At 42.3% G+C, this 23946-nt stretch overlaps 1 protein-coding gene across 2 annotated transcripts in view; it reads right to left on the reverse strand.

Moving 5' to 3' along the window:
- Window positions 1–23946, reverse strand: part of NHSL1 (NHS like 1) — a 181595-nt gene that overhangs the window by 51848 nt on the left and 105801 nt on the right. Inside the window, exons 1-2 of one of the 2 annotated variants that reach the window (XM_066546880.1) lie at window positions 5911–5991; window positions 3504–3656 (exon numbers count right to left, since the gene is read on the reverse strand). In XM_066546880.1, coding sequence (XP_066402977.1) covers window positions 3504–3656; window positions 5911–5968 — 211 coding nt within the window. In that variant the 5' untranslated portion in view covers window positions 5969–5991. Of the gene's footprint in view, window positions 1–3503; window positions 3657–5910; window positions 5992–23946 lie in introns of those variants that run through there. The other variant, XM_066546879.1, reaches the window with a different exon arrangement.

Below are 23946 nucleotides of genomic sequence, written 5' to 3' on the forward strand. Positions count from 1 at the left end.
GATAAACAGGGGACATACCAATATATAATATACAAAGTAAAATAATCAGCTGCACAAAAATTAATTAAGAAGATCTTTTCCTCCTACAAAAACAACACTGCTTCCTGAAAAAGTATGCAGAGATCAGCACATAGTGTACTTAATTTTCTCAAGACACGTTAAATACTATTTATTTTAATATCTCTAACTTTTTATCCTTAAACCAATTTAAGTAGCAATATTAGCTTCAGCTTCTTAAGTGGTACTTAGAAGTTTATGCTAAATAACAACTTCTTATTGATTTCACTAGATTTTTTTTTATTAGACCCACACTGTAAAGAATTTGCTGTTAAAATCATACCAGAACAGTTCGCCCTTGCATTGTCTTAAAAGCCAGCCAGGATTCCATCTGGTTACTCTTAGATGGAAATACTTGATAGAAATACTTTGCTTGAATTATTTTGAAAGATTTTATACATTTGATACTTTGACAGGTGATTTAAATGTGCTCTACATGTGAATTACTATTTGTTACCTAAGTTTTAGGTAACAAATAGTAATTCACATGTAGAGCACATTTAAATCTTTTATTCACATGTAGAGCAAATTCACATGTAGAGCACATTTAAATACTTCCTTTTCCATTTACAGGGGAGCCACGTGTGTAGAAACAAATAAATAGTCTTCAATGAAGCTTCTATAGCTGCTATCTACCAACAACATCAGCTCTCATAATGTGAACAAGAACAGGACTGGAAAACTTTCAAATCTGTCTTTTGATGGTCTGAACAATAGCTGCTAGCTTAGTTCTCATGACTTCATTATCAGGTTCAAGGGGACCACCAGAGGTTCGTTCTTCCTTCCCAACCTCCTCTTAAAGATAGGATTAAATATACACAAATGACTTTTGAGCAGTGCTTGTCTGACCTATTCTTAAAAATTTTAAATTATTTCATAACCCTCAAAATTTATGGGGGAAGGGGGGTGTATTAAATATCTTTGCCCTCATATTCTCCCCTGAGGTACATGCCTACTGCTTCATTTCTGACTTAGCATAAAGCAAAAACTGTATTTCCTTTAGTTCTACTTCTTTCCAGTTTCCCTTTGCTGTCACTGTTTTTTGGAGACAAAAGTGATTCATCCCACTTTCTGCACAGAATACAGTGCCTTTTGTGATCCAGTGTCATTCTTTCCCCACCACCCATACAGCATGTCAGGTCACATACAGCTGTCCTACTGCTTCAGGTTTACCTCAGCCAAAGAATCTGAAACACCAAAAGGATAGCAAAATGCAAGCTTTATCATAAGGCTAAGACATGCAGAACTGAAGTCCCCATGCTAGCCCAATGGTGCTGCTCATAACACTACTTCAAGTTCTTCTGCCTTACAGTCACATAATTCCTTTCTACCTATTAAAGAAGCTTTAGAAAACTTTGTTTTTTTCTAAAGAAACAGGTGGAAAATCAGTTCAGCAGTTCTCAAAATTATGTCACAATTCTGACAGTGCTTTTACACTGAATGAAACTCTGCTCTGGATACAGAACTTTTAACTCAAATCTCCAAGGCACCAGTGCCTTCCTGATTTCACACTGCTGGTTAAAGCAACAGCACAGTAAAACTGATAGAACTTTACTCAGTGCCTCTCTTAATACTACTCTTGCTGTAGCTTCTCAGGACAGTTCCAGGCAACAGCAAGGAGTTATTTTAATACTGCATTAGGGGGAAAAAAACCAAAACATGGCTCAAGGAAAGAGCTTGAGGTTAAACAAATAAGTAAATAAATAAATAACAGAGCCACATTCACTAAGTCAGCAGTTTGACGTCTGGTGAAGGTATCATCAGTTTCTCCTCTCAGTTACTACCCTGAAAGCATGAAACTGAAACTCACTTCATTAACAAGCAGTCTTACATCAGGTACACAAGCCAGGCTATTTAACACAAATGGCTAACTACCAAATTGTAGTAGTAATCAATAGCTTCTTTTTTATAATGAACTGCATCTCCAGAGAAAAATCCCACCAGACCAAAACAACTCCAGGTGTGTAAGAAGGGGAAGCAGCATAATAATAATAAACCTGGTTTCAGACAAATATATTAGATATAAATGTGTTTAAACAGAACATGAAACTGCAGTAGTTACATTTCTGATAAAACTCAAGAAAATCAGTGCATTTTAGCCTGTGCAAGTTTTTGGGGTTTTTTTAACAGTCCAAAACAGAGAACAGGAAAAAATATTGGAATGAGTGGTTAAAGTTCACAAAAAAGCTAAAAACCATCACTATTCTTTTTAATCTAAAGCAGGCAAATATTTTTATTTTGTAAAGGACTGATAAATATTTTCATTTTGCAAAGGACTGGTAAGCGTGCCTGCAAGAGAACAATAAATGTTTCAAGGCTAAGGAACTGCACAAATGTATTAAACCAGTAATAAGTACAGAGGGCACACAGGCTATCTGCTGAGCCATGCAGGAGACAATAAAACTGGCTGTCAAGACTTCCCTATTAAATGATAACAAAAAGCACCTAGTAAGAGACAGTGAAAATCAATTAACTGGGGAAATGGCAAGAGAACTCAAATATGGCTGTCAAACACTTCTCTATTCAGACATACAAAATCAAGCTTTCTTCAAGTCTAAAAAGCAGAAATGTCAGGTTAATCAAATAAAAAAATACAATATTCTTTTAAATCAGGTTAACTTTGCAAGGTATCAAGTACCTGCAGTTCCTGTTGAAACAAAAAGGGACTTGAACAAGTTGGCTCTTTGCAGGGTAACCCCCTTTGTTAAACAGCCAGTGTAAAGAAAAATCTAGGTTAACCGTTTCCAGAACATGAACATTATACTGTTATTTTAAACTTTATGTCTGGCCCAGGGACAGACATTCTGCAGGCCTCCTTGCTGGCTGCATGTCTTTGTTCTCATGGCTGCACTGACACAACACAATGCCTCACACAACACACAGGACTGCACAGGTACAGCCCCAGCAAAGGTACTATGGGTAAAAACTGGGCCTTAAAAACATGCTGAACACTTCTGCAAGCAAGCACTTTTATTACTGGAGGAGTCCTTGTGAGTGCCCTGTTCCCCATTTCCCTTTTCTGCCCTCAGCACCTTTTCCAGCTTCTCAGAAACAGCCACAACCCTGGAAATGACCCTGTGCAACAACAAAAGAAATCACCAAATGAAACACCTCTGATATATTTTTTCTTCACAAATGGACTAATTCACTAACTTAGTGAAATTGAAGGTATCATTTTGGAAACACTCCAAAGACTAAACAGATAGGCCAAGAGACACTTTCCTGTTTTAGAGTGCTCTGTCAGATAACACATTTACTCATGGTCTTCATAGCAAAGTAATTTTCCCCTGTCCCTTCATTTGAGCAGGAAAACCCCACTAACGTTCTACATGTGATACAGAGAAGCAAATAAACTTCTTGCAAAGCCTGCAATTTGGATATGTTTGCAAAGACTGGCAAAAGTACTGTTGTTTTAGGACGTGTCCGTGTCAGTAGCAGTGTCTTACCTCTCAGCACTGACTTGAGGTTCAGCTTGGCTTGTCTGTGCAGGTCCTCCACACAAGGTGGTCTTGAGGAGGGTAGGAATACATTTTCCTGCTGGTGCCACGGAGCAGTGTAATGCACAGTCCATCTACTCTCTTCATCTAGGTTGGAAACAGCTGCAGAGAGACACAATAATAAGAAAATGAGATGTTATTGCAGATAGCTCTATCACAAAATCCCACATGTAAGTTTGCCCCATGTCATCTAAAAATGAAAGAACCATTGTTTGCCACCACAGAGCCATCAAAACACTCCTTAGAACCTCACTTCCATGACAGTTAAAAAACCCTCCCTTAAATTGCTAGTCTAAAATTAGTTCTGTAGGAAACACCTTTTGCTCTTCCCATTTTTATACTTGCTGTTTTATTCACTCTAAACTTGAAACTCTGTTTTCCCCCCCTCTAGCTCCCACTCTTCAAAAAGGAATCAGTTTTCCACTCCCTGATCATGGCAGGTGCTGTGCAGTGCAGAATAGCTTGGCTCAAAGGTGCCCCTGGGAATATGACAGCCTTCATGAAAGATGACAACAGGTTCATTTTTATTGGGAAACAACCTTGTCTGACCTCCTGCTTCCTCACACTAGAAACAAGATTCCAATGAAGCAAATAAATTAGCTATGTTCCTTTGTCATGAGTGGAAAGCACATATAAACAAAAGCAACTCCGTGGACAAATACTGCTCAGAGCACAACAGCACTGAAGAGGGCTATCTCTGGCTACCTCTTTGCACTCAATACAAACGTCAAAATAAAACACAGACCTTGTTCAAGCTCAGAAAATCTAGCAATAAAACAGCCAAAGCACACACTGCCAAGATTTGTTTATCATTTATGCTCCCCAAGAGACAGCCACTGCGTTTTGTTTCAAGTTTATCATCAATAAAAACTTAAACAGTTGAATAGCCTTATCCCTCTACCTTGCTGTAAACAGAAAAAGGGCAGGTGGGGGTCATATTTTATGATCCCCCAGGCACCCTTTGGCCTTCAGTCAGCATGCTGCACATCCTTGCTTTTTAGCTCTCCAAAGCAGAAAAAGCCACTACAGATGTGCTGCCTTCCAAGCACCTGCCCTGCTGCCACAGCTCCATTGCCCCCAGCCTTGCTGTCAGCTCTGCATCTCCCCTATGCCCCCTTTGTTGCTGCACTGCCTGGGGCATCACTTTGTGGTTTGTCTGATGCCCTTGCGGTAGCAGAGGTGGCATGTAAAACTGAGAAGCAAAAAGGATGCAACACTCTTCTATCATCTGAAAAATTACGCTTTCCTTAACACTACTGTCATCTGCTGGGATCATTTCAGATGGAAACAACTGGGATTCATAAGGAAAATAAGCTCTGCCTCTCGCTTCAAAACAGCTACAGCCTCATGCTCAATGCCTGTTCTTTCTTAAAAGGACTTGAGGTGAAGGGGAGGTTCTTAACTGCTTCCCCTCTTAGTTTCAGACCTCGAAATGTCTGAAAATGGGTATCCTCATGTCTGTGTCTCGGTCCTGCATTCCACCCCCTTCTCCCAAGACATACTGGTTTCAACAAGGCAAATACACATTCAGCCTGTGCCCACTCTCCCCGCTCTTGCTCACCAGCGGTCAAACCTAAACTACAAAAAAATGGAGAAGTCATCACCTACCTGGTTAGAGCATCAATCACCCCCATCTAACAGAAAATGTGACACCTAAAGTCAGTGAAAGACGCCCACGCCATTCCCTGGCTGAACCGGCGGGTGGGGAGTGGGTAAGGCTGGAGGAGGAAGAGGAGGAGGGAAACACCTGCTGCCAATCCCACTGTCTGGCTGCAGCCCTGCTGCAGCAAAATTAAGGTTTACTGCTCGTCAGATCGATAATGGTCATCAAAACTAGTCAAGAGAAGTGGTGTGCACATTTGCCAACCTCTCTCTCTAGTGTGATTTGTCTGTCCTTCATGACTTAAAGGAAGATCAACATGATTTTAAAAGCCACCCTGAAACCAGAACATCTTTAAAAACAAAACCTGGCTCAGAACAAACTTTACATAGATACCTCAGTGATACAAGCCGATAGCTGCATAAGCAGAGACAGATGTCTGACAAACCATCAGGACACCAGCACACACCGGCACACCCTGCCTTGTCACCCAACTGCCCATTTCACACCGAGAACTTTGGCTCCTTCAGTATCACCGTGACAAAGTACTTCCAAAGCCACTGTGTCCCAAAGCAGAGGTCCTAAAGACCCTCACAAGCCTGCCTCCATACACTCCACAACGATAAACGATTAAAAGAGTGAGAAAAGCTTAAAAGGAGGCTGCAGGAAGGAGAAGTGAAGCCGACGGGACCTGCGCTTTCCTTCAGAACTGGGCTGCCTCCTGAAAGCACAGCGAACACACAGAACTATACTTACTCTTTCTCTTGAAAAGTTTCATGAGAGATTTAAGTTTTGTGTTGATGAAAACCACCATTTTCAAGGTGCTGAACTGCGATCCTGAAGTTGAAATCCCATAGAAAGGAGGAGTTGCAGAAAGGTGATTGCCAGACTTGAACCTGGTCAAACTCTGCACACCAAATTTCTCTTCTCCACGTTTCTCCCCTCTGCCTTTTCTTTTTCTGAAATCACTTTAAATATGTCCAGATCTTTCTGACAGACGAAATAATTTACAATTCTTTGGCCTGAGTTTCTCCTCCTCGAATGTGCGCTGGAAACAGCCACTTCCAACAGGAGAAAAAAGCACCCCAGCTGTTATTCTCCTTTGCGCAGGACGAAGAAGGTTTTCTTGCTGTCCACAGTAGTTACTCCGCTCTTGTTACCCTCCTTTCCTGCGCTCTCCAAGTTCGGCTGCTCCAGAAAGTCCCGAGCCGGCAGGTGCCTGCTCTCCCTCCCATGTCTCCAGCCGGCTGTGCCGGCGGAGCAGCCGGAGCTCCCGGCACCTTCCCTGCCCCCGCCCCCTCCCGCCGCACCTCCCCGGCGGCCCCGGCCTCCTTCCAGTTGCAAATGAGTGTTGCATTTTCGTGCTAATCAGGATGCTCTGCTTTCCCACCGCTCCCATCCTTCCCCCGTCTCCCCCCACCACCCCTTTTTTTATTTTCACCCTCTTGCTCCCACTTTATTAAGGATCCCGAGCTGCGCCTTAGCTGGCTGCAACACGCAGTCTCGGCTCTGCACTGCCTCCCATTCCAGTCTCACTGCTCCCCCCGTAGCCACTGCCATTGCCCGAGACATCAGCACACTAATTTTACATATTGAATTTTATTCAGTTGCACTCCTAATTTATTCTTATTAGCGTCATCTCAGACCAGATACATGGAAAACAAAATCGAGTTATTTCTGGCTAATAGAGATCCTGTTATTCATCAAACGAAACTTGTGCACGGAGATGAAACAGCCCAGGTTTTTGAGATGCGCATTTTATCCTCATGTCTTAAAAAAATGCATCTGTACAGAGGTCCACAGCCATCCTTCCTAGGAATGAACTGCAATTTTGCAGAAGTTAAAGAGAAAATTCTGAGCACCAAATGAATGTGCTCAGCAGGGCATGCCCTTCGCACAATGTTCAGGCTCAAGAAGCAAGCCCTCCCTCACAAAGCAAGCTTAGGAAACCCCCTCGAGTTAACAATGAAAGGGTTTTTTTTTTCCTTAGGAAAAAGAGAAATGCCAGCAGCGGGGGGCTCAGGCTGACCCCAAAGCTGCAGCAGGCTCCAGCCTCTGGAGCACAGCATGTAAAAAGCAGATGCTCCACAGGAACTTCTAAGTTTCACCAAACAGTTGAGACCCAGCGAAAAACAGACTGTAAATGAAATCTGTTCATCACTGTCTGAACACAGTACTATCAACATTTTATCGGGATTTTCCAAATCCAGAGATTTTGCAATTGCAACATGGGCTTGACATGAGAACTACCATGAGCAGTAGGTCTCTCCAACAGCTGCTGCTCCAAAGAGGCATTTTGACTGGCTCAGCTCTGCCAAAGGGACAGAAGACCATGGTGCCATGGCAGCAATGGCAGGGAAGGCATCTCTGCTTTTTACATTGATTTTCATCAAGTACTGTACACAAAAAATGACTCTGGTATTGAACTCTGATAACAAGGTAACTATTTAGTGCTGGTTTGGAATTAAATATACAGTAATACCCCTGTCAGACATTTGCCATCCACAAACTATAAAATGCATGCTTGCTGGACACACACTGAAAGTGAGTTTAGAGTGATTCCATTTCTAAGTCCAGCTACATTGCCATCTGAAGGCAAACCAAGGAGATGGTGACTCCTTTTCCAGCGTGGTGTTGATCTTTTTTAGGAGGAAGGAAGTGCCTCTTCCTACATGTGCCACTTCCTTAGCATGTAGGAAGCGGAGCACACGGAAAGGAGCGAGTTTCAAGCATAACATGATGGAGTCTGGGCGGCTGAAGTGAGACAGTCTCTTCCAAAAGTCTTTATGGAACCTCAGAGGAGCCTTGCAAGCCCTCGGAAGCAAGACTTTGTTATCTTTTCATGGTCAAGCCACTGTGAATCATCAACATGATCCTGGGTACTTTGGGCGACTTGGAATCCCTTTCATTTCACCCCCGGCTGCAATGTGTGCCAAGTGCAGTGAGTTTTTTATTACTGGATCCTCAACCCACCCTGGAGCATTTCTCCTGCCTTAGAACAAGCACTTGATCACTGTCCTCTACCCCATCTCAGCACGGAGGCAGACATTCAAACCCAGCAACTAACAATACCTTAATTGATGTCTGCCTTTCATCCCCCTCCCCACCGACCTTGCTTCCACCTACCCTCAGGTCATGCTGTTAAAGAGGTCAGACATCAAAAATGGCAATCATGAGGGACTACCCCAAAGGAAACACCCTCTGGCTACTCCTATCTGCACCTCTGAGACTCTGCACTAGTCCAACAACAAACAAAACCTCTTCTCCACCTGAGATAAACCCACTGACTTCCATAAAATTCATCACATTGTCTCAACCCAGCGTTTTGTAAAGGCTTTTCATTTCTCAAGAAACTCTCATCTAATAGCAATTCTCTGAGAACTCAAAGCATGAAATGCCTGCGCTCCTCTGCACTTAGCCTCCCTACACTGAAAAGAGAAGGAAAAGATGGGGCAGTTTGAGAAAATTTATATCGTAGCCACTACGCAAACAAATAAAGGACTTCAGCCTCAAACACTGCCAATCCAGCAAACTCACAAAAATCCCCACCAAACAACAAGAACAAAAAACCCCACCTAAAATTAACCTGACAGAATAAAATTTAAAAGCTTGTTAAAGCTAGTTAAACCCAGCATGAACAGTAGGTGTGCACACTGCGGTATCAGTTCTTTACATGCAAATGACTCAGAGACAAGTGGCAGACTGGGGAGACCTTGCTCTGTGACACACTTGCTATTCCACCTTGGACAAGTTAATATTAACCCACCGCCTGAGTTACCACATCCTTAGAAGCACGGATCACGCTTGCTGCCACATAAGGATCACAGAAATACAGATCAATCAGAAGGATCACAAGGAATACAGAAAACGTGGAGAAGATGTTCAGTAAATGTTAATTTTCACTTCACACTGGATGGGACTGGTCACAGTTTGGCTCAGAAGAATCCTCCTAAAAAGTCAGGGACTAGAGCAAAGAAACTGAGAGGCACAAGTTTCAGTGTCAAACAACATCCTCAAAATCACAACTGTGCAATGAACTCATTAGCAAAACGCTTTTTTTAGTCCAACTATATTAGTTTTTAATCCCTGAGTGGTTAAACTGATTCTAATTTTCTAGTAGAGGCCACATACATGCAGAAAAGAAGTAAAGAAGAGTGGCTGCTTGCATGCGGCATGCCTGAAACGCTGCTGTAGCCATTCCTTCACTCCCCTCCCTGGCCTATCCCCTCTTTAGAGGGGCTTTCCAGCTGACCTGCTCCATGACAGCCATCTGGGACAGCCACCCCTCCACATTCACAGCAGCATAAAACATCGGTGCCAGTGAAACAATCTGGAAATATTCAGCTTCCACAGAAATATTTCCAGCCAGCCCCTGGGGGAGAGGGGCTCTTGTGTCTAGCCCCCATTCACAACCCAGTGCCCTGAGCCTTAGCACCAGTGCACAAAATCCACTGAAAAAGCTGAAGCTTTATAAAAAGGCAAATGTTGAAAAGTGACATTCTTGGGTTGTTCGTAACCACAGCCAGAGCAGCTGCCGGGCAGCAGCCCCAGAGGCAGCTGTCCACAGGGACACTGGAATCACTGAGAATCAGCGTTCTCTTCCTAATCACCACCCCATGCATATATGTGCAGTACAAAATTTAGGAAGCATTTAAGTTTAAAAAAAAAAAAAAACAAAACCAAATAAAACATAAGAGTAGCTAAAGCAATGCTTTCCATCTCCCTCCCACAAATGAAAACAAATTTTACCACTTTATTTTCATGAAGGGGAGGTAAGCCCAACACATGATATATCAAGTTGATTAATGGAATGATGCATCAAACTACTAAAATGTACCATCATCTCAAAACCTAAACTTCAAGTTGCAGGCCTTAGCAACTTTATCTGGACAATGGAAAAATCCTCCATTAAACAACTCTGTAGCATTTATGACATTTTAAGAGGAAAGAAATAGTAAAACTGTTCAACTGAGCTGGGTACTGACTGCATTGTGAGAGCTTTTCCAGTGAGTCTCTGTTCAATGCTCAAAAGGGAAAGTGGAAACACTGGGAAGCAGATGTACTCAAAACAATTAAATCGATGCCTTTGCTTTTACAGACACGTCACTCGGTCGCTGTAAATAAGTTTCCACTGTGCTATCCTACAGCAGCTTGCAGGGAAGAAGCTGTTGAAGGGCAGTTGTTTCCAGCAGGTCTGCAGGAATGTGTCTGTGTAGGACATGCTCGGGATTGCTCCCTGCCGCCCCCAGCCACCCACTCTGAGCAGCTGTGGTGTCCAGAGGGGTGCAGCTATGGAAGTGACACCCAGGCACCCCCTCCCCAGGCTGCACAGAGAACCCAGGCATCTGCAGGGCAAGCCTGAAACTGAGGAGGGCTATTAAACTCCTTCCTGCGGGTCACAAGGCTCCTGCCTGCCTCAGACCAAGACTACCCAGCTTTGAAATGTGCACTTTTACTTCTAAGTGAGACTTCTGTCATGAAGAAACAGCAGAAAGGCCAAATGCCTCAGGTATTTTCAAAACTCACACCCAAGCTTTGTGCTTGTTCTGGCCACCTTCACCCATGCTGTTAACCATTTGCTGGTGCCTAAATGGACTCCTTGCAGAGCACAGGAGTCAGTAATTTATGGTCAGAACAGGTTTCTCCCTCCCTGAGATGCCATCCCGGCTGGCCCTCTCCCGGCATCTTTCAGGAGAACAAAAGTGCTCCCTCCACAAAGGCCGTCCCAGGCGGCACCGCATTCAGCTGCCCTCCAGTCTCGGCTCCCCTCACTCACAATGGCCCCTTTCAAGGCAACCTCAGCCCTGGGGAAGCGCGATACTGCCCGGCTACCGAGATATTACAATCCATTAAACCTGCGATCAGGAGGAAGAGGAGGAGAAGAATGCACAGGGGACAGGAACAAAGAAGAAAAATTATTTTATCCTAAAGCCACCACAACAGCACGCCAAGAAGGACCCGTGCCCCAGTGCAGGGGCAGGGGAGCCAGGGCTGAGCCTGGGCCTGTGCAGGCTATTAGGGGGCAGATATTGCTGGAAAAGAGGGTACCCGGCTGTGCCCTCCTTTATCCAAGATCATAAAGGATTATGCCTGCAGGCTCTGGGAAAGGGGCTGCCCGGCGGGGGCAGAGGGAAGGGGGAGCAAGATGAGAAGGAGAAGCAACACAACCTAAGCCAGAGAGGACAGAAAAGCAGCAGACTGATTGATCTGATGATCCTATTTAGGTCACAGCACAATAAAGCTAATTCATTCCTTTAACAATTCAAAACATCTTTCCACAGGATACTCTATCATGCAAACACATCGGCAGAGAGAAAAGGCAGCATTTGGGCAGGGCTGCTGGCAGACAAAGCAGCAGTTTCTTTTGGTTAGAGCATCTCCCCACACAGTAATGGCACTCAAGAGAACAGAAAACGCTTTGTGAATGTGCAATTTTGTTTTGTTTTAAATTGCAGGGCACAAACCTTTTTCCTATGGCCATTTCTGAAACCCAGTTAAGGCAAATTGATGAGAACTTTTCTCATTCCCTAGGGAATAATACCCTTTTAGGATGTCACCAGGAAATATTCTCAATTTAAATGCCAAATCCACCTGAATGCTCCTGTGCTATGGCTTATCCTAAAGAACTGATCAAAACTGGCTGAGGCAAGTAAATTAGTCTACAAAATCTTGACTCTTACTTGCCCTAATAATGCACAACAGTGAAAATAATTCTCTTCTGATTTAGTGATGGAAAAAATACCAGGCAGAGAAGCTTGCAAGTCTTCTCATTCGAATCATCCTATAGGACAAGGAGCAAAACCAACAAAACCAGACAGCAAAAATTCCATTTCTGAACTTCTGTCCCAAACAATCTCCCAGTAATTCCATCTTTGGCAGCTGTGTTCTTGGGCATCCACACTAATATCCAACAGACATCTCCAACTAATCTCAGTCTGCATTCTCCTTATGGGTTTTCTGAAGGGGACATACTCCCCACTCATTCCACTTATTTAAAGGTCACTAGAAAGAATTTTTGTAGCCTGTCTTGGCCTCCCTGCCCAACACTGCTCTTCGGTATGCTTTTATTTATATATGGATTATTCCTTTAGTATAAAGGGTTACAAATTCTTCCCTTTTTTTGGCTTTCTGCTGACTCTCAATAAATTCTGGGTGGGTCTCATTTAAGCTTGGAGGCACACTCTCTTAAAATTAGGCATGTACATTCTCTAGTTTCCTAAGAACTATTACAACCTATAAATGAAAAAAGTTAAGCTCCTTGGAAAATACCAACCTGCATGGAATCATACAACTGCTCATGCTAAAATCAAGCATCAAGCACCCATTTACTGCCTTCCACAGCAACTTGAAAAAAAGTTTTGTTCATTAGAAACTTTCAAAAATTTTACCTGAAAAATGTTATCTGCACAACACAATACTAAAATGATGAGTAAAAGTAAAGGCTCACAAATAATAAATGGACATTTGCTATTGCTCCTAAAGTCCTAAGATTTCTGACGAAATCTAAAAACCCAGGTTCCAATTAAAGACACAATCTGCCCTGAAATAAAAGTCTCCAAACTAAAGTAAGGCATGGAGTTCCTGTAATAGTGAGCTAATAATAATTACTACTGGATTCAGCAATGTGTAAGGAAACAACTGCACCAAAATCTGTGCAGCACAGAATCTCCAGAGATTGTCTTTGGCTGACCATGGGCATATGGACCTCAGATGTGATCAAACACCAAAAGATTTCGAAAATTATTTTTAAGGTTGTATTTGTGTGGTCAGCATCTTCTTATCAGAAATCCTCAATAAAACCAAATGAAAGGACTTGTTTTAAGCAGTTGAACTTTCAAAATTTCTAATGTGAATACCAACATAAGCTTTTATTAGCACTTGTTTGATTAAAAATTTCAGAGCTCTCTTATTAATCATACACAATCTAGAGGCCCAAACCCCATTACATGCCATGGTGGATCAGCACTAATTACCGAATAATAGTTGTGTTTCTTTGAGTAGCTAGCAAAATGCATCTAACAGTTTAAGTGATGCTAAAGTGATAAAGGTGCCTTGCCACCAAGCATCTTCAGGAAGCACTAATGAGCACATTGTCTATTGTGTATTTTAGTATTGTGGCAATGGTTTCTATAAATAAGTATGTGTGGGCAACAGGCAAACAACAGGAATCACAATGTTCCTCATCAAAATGTATTCCACAAAATATTTAAAAATGCAGATTCTCTCCCCTCCCATTTTCTGTCTTCAATTTCTGCCTCCATTTCCTGCCAGACAGAAAAGAATAGATCCCTTGCTTTTCCTTCAGGATCCCCACTGCAGATACCTACATTTTTTCTGGCCAAACAGAAAAGCTGTAACACAGCAAGGGGTTTAACATACACTACTTAAAATTAAAGATATCATTCTTAAATGCAAAAATGTCTCTTTTGGTATCTTTGGTTTCCCCACTAAGCATGAAACATAAACTGCAGTAAAGTTTGCATTTTGTCAGAAGAGCTGAAGTAGAAGTTGAAGAAATGTAAATATAAAACTTGAGACAGCTGAGGCTAGTTTTAAAATTATTTCTCTGAGTATGTTCACTATTTGTATCTGCAAACCTCTGAAAGTGGGCAGCTATATCACCATCACTGCCTCTTCAGCTCTGAACAGACCTCAGGCTCTGTAACCTGACAGCAGTTCTTCATAGCAATTTGCTCCCAGTGCTGAACTTTTGCTCAAAGACAACTGAAATGCAAGCATGCATCTACAATTCAGATCAGCACCACTTAAACTGAAACTACCAATTTATTTTTCAAAGAGTTTCTGAATGTATCATCCCACTAATAAGAGGTACACTACAAATCAGATTTCCAACACTTAGCTGGAGACAATACAAAAATATAGAGGCAATTACGCAGACCCTAAAAATCAATTTCTGTGTAGAAATACCATGGGTTTTCCCACATAGAAAAGAAGGTGAGTAAGTTTCATTCCTGAAACTTTCCAGTAGCTGGAACAAGGCAAAGAAATATCAGTAGTCAACTACTACTAAGCAAACAACCCTGCCACCCCAAGATAATTGATAAAACTACTGTGTATCCCAGCAGCTGCATTTTAACACTGTGCACAATATTCCAAATTCAACTGTGAGGTAAAAATTGGTTCAGAAGACTGTTAATTACTGACTTATGTGCTATTACAGAATTAAAACGGGAGAGCATTTTTCATTATTAGTCAGTCAGAAGAGAGAAGAAGCATGGTATTAGAAGTCTGGAAGAATCAGGGGTGAAACTTTACACCAGCTCCAGGGCAGGGCTGACCCCTGGAGCAGAAGATTCCATTTAAACTTAAAGGAGATAGGAGATCATGGTCAATGTGAATAAACCTTCAGGAAAACCAGTCAATAAAACCACAGCAGTATTTTCCCAAAATTGCTATGCAATATGCATGAAAAGGCAATTCCTTTTTCCCATCCTGATGGATAATGACACAAATAGTCTTGACTTTGGCATCCATTTAGGATGCTTTGATGCAGCATTAAAAAACTTCAATCCCAATTCACCATAGACAAAAGCACCAGCTAACAGGATCCCTGCTTTGCCATCATGCAAGGAATTGTCTAAGCTGATGCACACCAAAACTCAATTTACATCTTTGTTTTTCAACTATGGCTGGTTTGAAGAACATACTTGAAATTACAGCCATTAAAAGTACCTGACACATCCACAATGTCTAATATCCTGTACAGAGCACACACCCAGCCCCAGGAAGCAATAAATTAAAACACTGCATTCTTATAAGGCATTGAAAATGCTCCTTTTAAAATCAGGGTAATTATAATCTTTCTTCTCTTTGAAATAATTAAACCTATCAGGAACAGGTTAGCATCATACCCAGAGAAAAAAAAAAAAACTGCTCACCTTCAACTACTGGACATAAAGGAGTGTCTTTTCCTTTGATGTTATTAATTATTTACCCTAATGTTGCCACCAGCATCTGCTTGGGGACCTGCTTGCTCCCCTCGAACAGCAGCCCACTGTTCCTGGTCTAGCCATAGCATTGTGTTTGTGGCAATAGCATCATGCCTGACAAACAGAAGGAAGGCCAGGTTAAAAGACACCGAGAACAACTTTGAGGGATCATTCATGAGGTGTGCCAAACCTATTCTGAAGATGCTACCCAGCTCCAAGTTTAATTAGCCCTTCCTGGAACACATCCCAAAACCACACAGAAATGGTTTTATAAACTTCTGTTGATGCCTTTGGGCAATGACAAATGTGCTCTGCAACCCTTGTGTGGGAAACTTCACTGTTCTTAAATTCCTTGTCAAACCACATAAAGGACAATGAACAAACGACAGCATTAAACCAGAGCAGGAAAAGTTGCCCCATAGTCATTGTGGCTCAAATCAGAAATCAGTCAGACAGGGCATGAGACCTTTGGGATGAACAGGACATGGCCACTGACCCCACACAGAGCAGCTAGCTGAGCACTGCCCCGGAAAAGGCATCAGAGACAGATAACTGGTCTTTCAACCATAGCATTTACAAGATTTTGTATCTTCTCCAGCAACACCAGTTCATGCTCAGCTGGTGGGATCACTGGTAATCTAGTCAGTCCCCCAAACACCGAGATAGAGTTTCCAAGCACATGCCAGGAGCTGCAGCCTAACAGCCACAAGCAGAGCATTGGGGAATTCAGCCTTTAAATTAGTAATGGTCAGGCCCCAGCCTGCCTGCCCGAGTGGAGAAGACCTGGCGAGGCTGATTAAGCACCCTTATGCTGGGACTGGAGAGCTGGCATCGTGGGGTTTCACATTTATTCTCTTCCAATGACTCCAAGTCAGAACTGGTCATGTCACACATCAGGCACTGTTTCTGTAACTGCTGTAATGGCAGGCACTGCTTGCAATCCAAAATTCAAGCTGTGCCTTTCCAATCATGCTTTATCTCTATAATCCAGACTCCACACTGCTGTGTATTACAGCACCAATTGAGACGTAATTGCGATGAGCCACCTAAAGCATTTTTCTTATTAAAAAAAATGCCCCACAACAACCCCACTGCCCCAATTTCTGCTTAGACATAAGAATGTCACCATTATTGTTTGCTTTGCACTGCATGTTCTTAGAATAGATCAGATCCCAATCTACCTCTCAACTGCTTATTAGCAATTCCTTAACTGTGCGACTCCTTGTGTCTCCTTTTGTGCCTTCCAATACAGTTTGAAAAATGCTTTCTAGGGAGTTTTTTTTGGAACAATATGTCAATTAAAACAAAGGCTCTGACCCTCTCCCTTTCCTTTTAACTAGCCAATCTCTCTCAATCCTAGCTCTTCTGAGAGATAGAGGAAATGCAAGCAAAATGCCATCTGTTGGCAATGAGGTAGGACTAAGCCTTTAACATTGAAATATTCATTTTAGAAAAGCCAAGCAAAATATTTAATTGATTCACAAGACTGAGTTCTCTAAATTACTGTGGATTCCAGGTCCAGTTGTGCACTTTATTTCACAGTAGACATATTTCTATTTGATCTGCCATTATCTCATTACTTCTTTTCTAAGAAAGCAAAGAGTTGCCCTTGGGCCTTCCTCCTACCAAGCCTGCTGCTCCTCTGTCTTACAAATTCTAATATGGGTCTTTGCTTTCCTTTATGAAGAGAAATGAAGGGGAAGGCAAGAAAATAAACTCAAGGCAGACCTTGAGGACTTTTTTAGGTCTCAGTCCAGTAAGCTTTCTTTGCATGTATCATATAATTTGTCCCTACTGCATGTTCCCGCCTGCAGGACAGTGCTGCTTGGAGGCAGGAGACAACAACCCCACAGCCCTGCTGAAGGAGATGCTCTACAGACCGTGATAATGTCAGTCTGGGTGTGACAGGACAGAAATCACTTCATGTCTACTCCAGCCTGCACCTGCTGCCTGACAGAACTGCTGCGCATCTGCTGAGAGTAGCTGCTGCCTCCACACAGCAAAAAGAAAAAGGAAAAAAAAAAGAAATTGAGGGTATGTTTCTCAAGTCTCACTTTCAAGAAGATAAATTAAATATCATTAAATATCCTACTAGGTAATCTGATGCCAGATAAACGCAGGGGGCCAGGCCATTTGCTATTTGCTGTAGGTTATTTTACACCAATTAATCTATAATCTACCCCGTCAAGGTTTTTATTTTTCATTCTAAGAAATCCAGCTCTATTCAAGACTTACTACCATCATCTAAAAAGGCTACATACTTGGAGCAAAACTGCGTAAAATATAAAACCCAGCAAGTTTGGTACCCCTCTTGCTCCTATGAGAAGTGATTCCAGTCAGTGCAGGTGCATCCATCAGCACAGCAGGCAGACAAAGGCAGGCAGCCACGTGCCAGCAGGCCTGCCTTCTGCAAATTACCAAACAAATTCAATATCAACTTGCACAGTAGGATTTTCACAAATATGCAGTCACCATGCAAGACGCAATCCTTTCTACTCAAATCCCTCTCACTTTTAAATACAGTAATTTAGATGGGTGAAAAAAAGCCCAGATATTTGTAAAAATCAGATCGCATCAACAAGCTCCAGGCACCCTATCATTCTAAGATTTGTCCCCTGCAGACCCTACTCTGCCAGTTCATTTTCTCTTTTCCATCAGTAAGTAGCCTTCACTCTACTCCACTGTCTCCCATATGGTTAACATGAATGTGGCAATTAATATGCAATTAATAAAATGGTGTGATCAACTGCTTTTGTTCACAGCAGCAGCTGGCCTGCATGTTAGAGTGTAATTAGACAAATTAAGACGTAACGCTTTTGTTTGCGGATGGACTGACAGCATCGCTCATGCTTAAATGTCACTAAGCCTACTGGCATTTGGCATTATTTTAAACGTGTCTTTTTTTATTAACACTACAAGGTATGAATAAAACAGATTTATATGCTACCAGCTCCAATGCCAGCAAAGTGCAAGTCTGCTTTACCACCGAAATGTTTGTGCAAGCAACTGAGAGCAGAGGACAGAAGTGATGTATTTCAGAGAATGAGCACCTTTTAAGTATCACAGCCCATAGGATGGAGCACGTGGCTCTGGACAGGTGAAAAAAGCAGAGCTGATAACTAAGCAGAGGTTTGAAAATCTTGAAAATCAAGCAACACAGGCATTTGCCAATGATGGGTCATTGGATTAGGGCAGGGAAACAATAGAGGGCTAAAAATCTATTGTAATCTATCAGACTTTTAATAACCATTTCCTTTAAAGGATGCCCTTTCTGTGAGGTTTCCCATTCTCCTTACCATGTTTCCACAATAATCTGATCTGATTTTCTTACAGCACTCAAAACCATTTACTGACTTCACAAGCAACTTGCAGTAAGACCTGGAAACATATTGTACCCAGCATCCAAAAACCCCAGAAGCTTTCATCAAATTAAACACTGAAGAACCTACTCAGTGTACCATTAACCACTATCCTCAGCCATGGGCTTTCCAATCTTACTTGTTTCACATGTGAATTTGCATTTATGTTGCTTTACCTCCTTAACTACAGCAAATGCTCCCTTGCCCCAGTCATAAAAAACACTACCCAAAATATGTCTCTGAGCTCTCTATTTTTTCACACTCCTCCAGATGCACTTGAGGGGTGTTAATGAGCTCCATACCAAAACCTCACCACCTCTTCCTTGTGTTCCTGAGTACCACAGACAGCTTCTTCACTGCTCACAGGCAGAGAGGAATGAAATGTCCACCACCAGCACCTCCTTGCAACAGCAAGCTCAGGTTCACACCTAACAGTGAGCAGTCAGGCTAGCCAAGTGTTTTCTTTCAGCCAGGAAACTTAGGAAGACCTTCCTATTCATGTTAGTGATTCACTTGAGTGTTTTACAACAACCCAACATTACCATCTTTTGAACCATCATATTCCAAGTTCTTCCTCCTCCCTCCCTTCATCCACGTCACTCTTGCATTTGAAGCATGAAAAGGCACAGGAGACCAAGTGCTGGACCTCCATGGCCTGTCCAGAAGAGCACAGGCAGGGAGGCTTGTTTTCTATGGAACATGCAGAGAATGTGGGTAAGAAATGCAATACACATATAGAAACACACACCAGAAGGGCTGTTATTTATCCAAGACCTGAAGTAATTTTGTCCAAATGGAGAAGTTCCCCTGCTTTGCAACATTACCGTGGTTTGTTTTAGCCAAATGAACAAAACCTCCAAAAAATCTCAGCCGTAAGACAAGACATTAAAAACACATAGAGAAAAGGAAGGAGGGAGAGGGGAATTCCCCCATTTTTTAGACATGTAATAAAAATTACATCAAATTTACTTTTTCTTTTCAAAACAAACCAGTTCCTGGCTTCTTCTGGTGCAATCCACTATGTCAGCTGTTATGGTATGAGCTGGATGCAGCAGATAAAACTGGGAATGAGGGTGGCCAGTCACTTGCACAAGGCTCTGTAAGTAGCTGTCCCAGCCATTCACCACAGAGACTGAGTCCTTGTGTCACTTAGGGCATGGAAGGCCACAAAGGCTTGCTCAGTGCTCCACACAGCCCAGAATTTGCAGAGATGGAAAGCAATTCAGCCTTTGTTTCACACTGCTAAATGAGACAGCAAAGAATGAATCCTCTCAGTTTGCAAGGATTCTGGCATCTTTTTCTTTTTAGTATAACACCCTTATATAGGGAAATTTAAATCTCATAGCTATTGGAAGAGAAACCTGGAAAAAAGCAAAGCAAACAGTAGCTAATGAAATACCCAACTTGGTTCACAATATTCTATTAATGTATAAATAGATATAGCTACTATTTCAAATTTTATGTTTTTCACAAAATACAAATCATACAGACAATTCTCAGCTTTACAGATATGAATAAAGAAGAAGAAAGCATTCTTTCATGAGCTAGCAGGCAACAAAACACTGAGAAAAAATCCCAGTAACTGAAGCTACTTGTTTAACAAACATTAAAAGTAATCTGATATTGCCACTGGCTTGCTCCTGCATCTGTAAAAGACAGAAAAAACTCCCAACTCCTTATCAAAACTTTATCATCACAAAAAGCTGGCAAGAGCATACTACACCTTTAAACTTTGCAAATTGGATAAAAGTGGCAATGGGAACTCCAAGAGGCAGGTGATGCTCTAACCAGGAGGTGACAGCCTCCCACAGCAGCAGTCACTTGCCAGCAGTGTCTCACTGCCTCATGTTTTAATTCAGCAGGCATTTAAAGCAAACTAAACCAAGCCCCTGACATTTTTGCCAAACCTGGCCAGTGGAGTACCTCAGTTTTAACTTTGTTGCAGGAAAACCAGTTATCAAACACTCAGCTCCACTGGAGTTTGTAATTGTGAATGAACATGTGATGGTGACAGCCCCAGCAGCATTGTAATACTGCTTTTCTGGCAGGCAGACAGGCTTTTAAAGGATGTACTGCTGCACTCTGACTGATTTTAATCCTACATTGTCTATTTGCACTCAGTCTAGCAGCAAAGAACAGCAGAAGAACAGCATCACAGATGCTGGAACAAGGCTGAGCTGGTAATGCAGAACTTTGACTTCACAACATGACTAATTTTTATCAGTTTATAAGTTTTATCAGACTAATCGCAACAGCTTAAAAAACCTTCAAACCCTAAAATGGTAACCTGATTATTATGGCTGCTACATCACACCATAAGTATTTTGATTATTGATTATTTGGTAGCAGGAGCACAAGGACTACTGCTGCAAACTACTGAGGATCCCCCCAGTGAGGATGCCCCCCCCAGCCCATGAAGAAGTTCAAATAATTTGACTGTATTATGTTTTCAAACAACCCTAACACTACTGGGAGCATTTTCTGTGGAGTGTATCAGCACTGTGAAAGCTCTCCAAGCCCAGTTCTCATGATGCTGGATAAGGACCCCAAAGGGAGGCCTTTATCAACAGAGATAAAGCCCAGCCAATAATCCCCTGCTGTGCTTTGCAGTTATCTCTTGACCTGGTCCCAGAAAGCACTTCCACTCTTAAACACTTTTGTTCCTTAAAATAAACATTAACAGAGTTTAAAGTGACAGTCTCCCTACTCAAAGAGAAATAGTACCTGCCCCACCCATAACACTTTTAACTGATGGCTTAATTACTCTGCGATTCTTTTGTTTCTATGAACTGGGAACGAGTAAGAAAGGAGCCAATGAAGGCAGAGCTGGTGTCCCACAATCTACACACTTGTACTGTGCTGGGACACCACCACTGAAGCACCAGAGGTTCTGGGAAAGTCAGGCCAGAAAGCAGGGTGATTGATTTTTGTCATTCACTGTCTCAATGAAAAAATTTCATTGAAACTGTGAGGATTTGGAATTCAGAAAGAACAAATAAAATGTATTGGGTCATACCAGATATCAGTGAAATTCAACATAAGGAATACTGCAATAAACTTGGTCTGAAATACGTGAAAGTTCATTGCTAAGGACCAAAAATTGCATTAAATAGCTTTGTTAGATCACAAGTCAAATAATTCAATTGCTTATGTAAGTGTTGTACTATAAATCAGTGAAATTACACACATGGACAAATTGTCAAATATCTTCTGGAAAGTTTTGTAATTTCAATTCAGGCACATTTTAGAGAGAAGGGGATGCTTTCCCTATGGACATCACAAAGAGAAAAAGGAGGGAGGCTGCAGTGAGGGAGCAGGGATTTCTGAGTTCCTTGCCCATGCTCCTCAATCACATTTCCACACTCTGGAGAAGCAGATCCAAACAGAGTGGTTGCTCACAATGCTCTGAGCAACCCCTCCGAGGGCACTACGAGAACCAGCTCTGAAAGTCAGCTCACAGCTTTGTAGGAATGAACTAACCTGTCATCCAGCAAGAGAGACAAATCCCAGAAGACACATACACACACCCCAGGCTGTCTGGGGCAAGAAGGGCCATATCCTCCTCCCTAAGAGCATCCCTAGAAGCTGCTTCCTAGTCCCTAACTTCAGGGCTTCCCTAGGTCTGACAGTGACTATATAGTTTTACATAAAGGAAGATTTTTCATTTTCCCCCTAAATGAACCAGAATTGATCCTGTGCTCAAAAATACAAAAATTCAGCAGAAGACGTGGATTCGTCTTTGCATGCAGTATAAAAAATTACCTGCTCTTGAAAAAGGTCTGAAACAATCATGTAATTCACACTCCTCCTACAGGAGCAGGAGGGGACATCAAATGAAGCTTGCTTAGTAATGAATGGAGAATATGATAATTCAGAAAACAAAATACAGGTGGTTTTGCTAATCAGTGTTAGCATCATGTGGCAAGATGGGGATTTTTCAATTCCTGGTAATAACGAACCATTGTCAGATAGTCAGTGTGAGACTAATGAGAAAAAGAAAAATCAATACAGTTGTAAATATACTCCTGTACCTTTTTTTTTTTTCCCCAAAAGACCTGGCACAAGATAGCCAGCCAGCTGGCTTTTGCAGGAAAAGCTTTCTTTGTCTTGTGAAATTTCTCCCCCATCACCCTTAAATAGAGTTTTCTGCCGTAGAAATATACAACCATTCCACAAACAGCTGGGTGCCTTTGCTTAGGTGGCCAGAAAAGAAGGGAAGGCAGGCATTAAGGCTAAAAACAAAGCAGCTTAACATTACCATTGTCCGTCCTCTTCTCTCCTTATTTCCCATCTGTATTTGCCAGTGAAACTTGAAACTATTCAGATTAAAAAAGGAGAGTCATCACAATTCAGGAATTCTTTCTTCTCACGTTCAGAGAGAAAATAACCTTAGACCAAAGGTTATTCAAAAGCCAACTGTTTTTTTCAAATAAGTACTCGTCAACTGCATTAAGCACCTTTTGAGTCTGTCAGACCTTTTTCTTATTTTTCCTGGCCTGTTCCTATAGCTTTCAATTACAGTGCTACGTCAACAGTTCCACTCATCTAAAACAATCATTTTGCTGCAAAGGAGCATTATTGAACTGAAAGCGAGTGCTCAAGACCTCTCAAACACAGACATATCACATGTCAAATGTACAAAGCAGTACCATCCTGTATCAACTTAGCATCCCCATCAGATACAATATTTACATGCACTGTCCTGAAGGGCAAATACATTACTTTTGTAAGAAAATTGTTCCCAATGCCTTCATCCTCCAGAAGAGAAATAAGAGTATTTTCCTTGTTTATATTTGTTTTATTTAGTTGTTTTTTCAGTGATGACAATGTAATACTAAATGACCAAAATGCTAAGGAACAGGAACTGATCTTACTTGGCCAAAAGGAGTTGTCGTCTTTGCTCAGAAACTTTTTCTTGAGGCGCCCAGGCAGCTTGGTGTGAGCGTTGCCCATTTTGCTGGAATACAGCGGGATGAGTTCCTCCTCCTCCTCATCGTTGCAGCTGGGCTGCCACTTGCTCCTGCCGAGGCACCCGACCATCGGCTCGGCGGGCAGGCAGTGCACATAGGCGATCATTGTGAGATGCTGCTCTCAAGGATGTCCCTGCTGTCCCCAATGGCTAGCTCCCAGCAGAAGGGAGTGGCCTGCTTATAACCCTTGAGCGGACACATTCAAAAAGGCTGGGGAGGAAAAGATTTTCTCCTCCCTCGCACTTAGGCGAGCTAAGCTATTTGGATATCCCGAAAACTGTTTGGAATAGAATTCGGTAAGTCCTTGAAAAAGAAGGAAAACAGCAACAAAAAAAAAATCAAGCACCTGTTTAAGCAGCCCACCGTAGCTACTGGCTGTCCTGTTCCTGCCCTCCTCCCGCCCGCGGCTCACAGCCAAAGCAGGGAAACAGAGGCTGCAGAGAGCTGGGAAACCCAGTCACCTGCCACAGACCTCGGCCTAGTCCCTTTCTGCTGCCTCTCCAGCCTGTGGCT

The sequence above is a fragment of the Molothrus aeneus genome, chromosome 3 (assembly GCF_037042795.1).
Source record: "Molothrus aeneus isolate 106 chromosome 3, BPBGC_Maene_1.0, whole genome shotgun sequence".
Classification (NCBI taxonomy): domain Eukaryota; kingdom Metazoa; phylum Chordata; class Aves; order Passeriformes; family Icteridae; genus Molothrus; species Molothrus aeneus.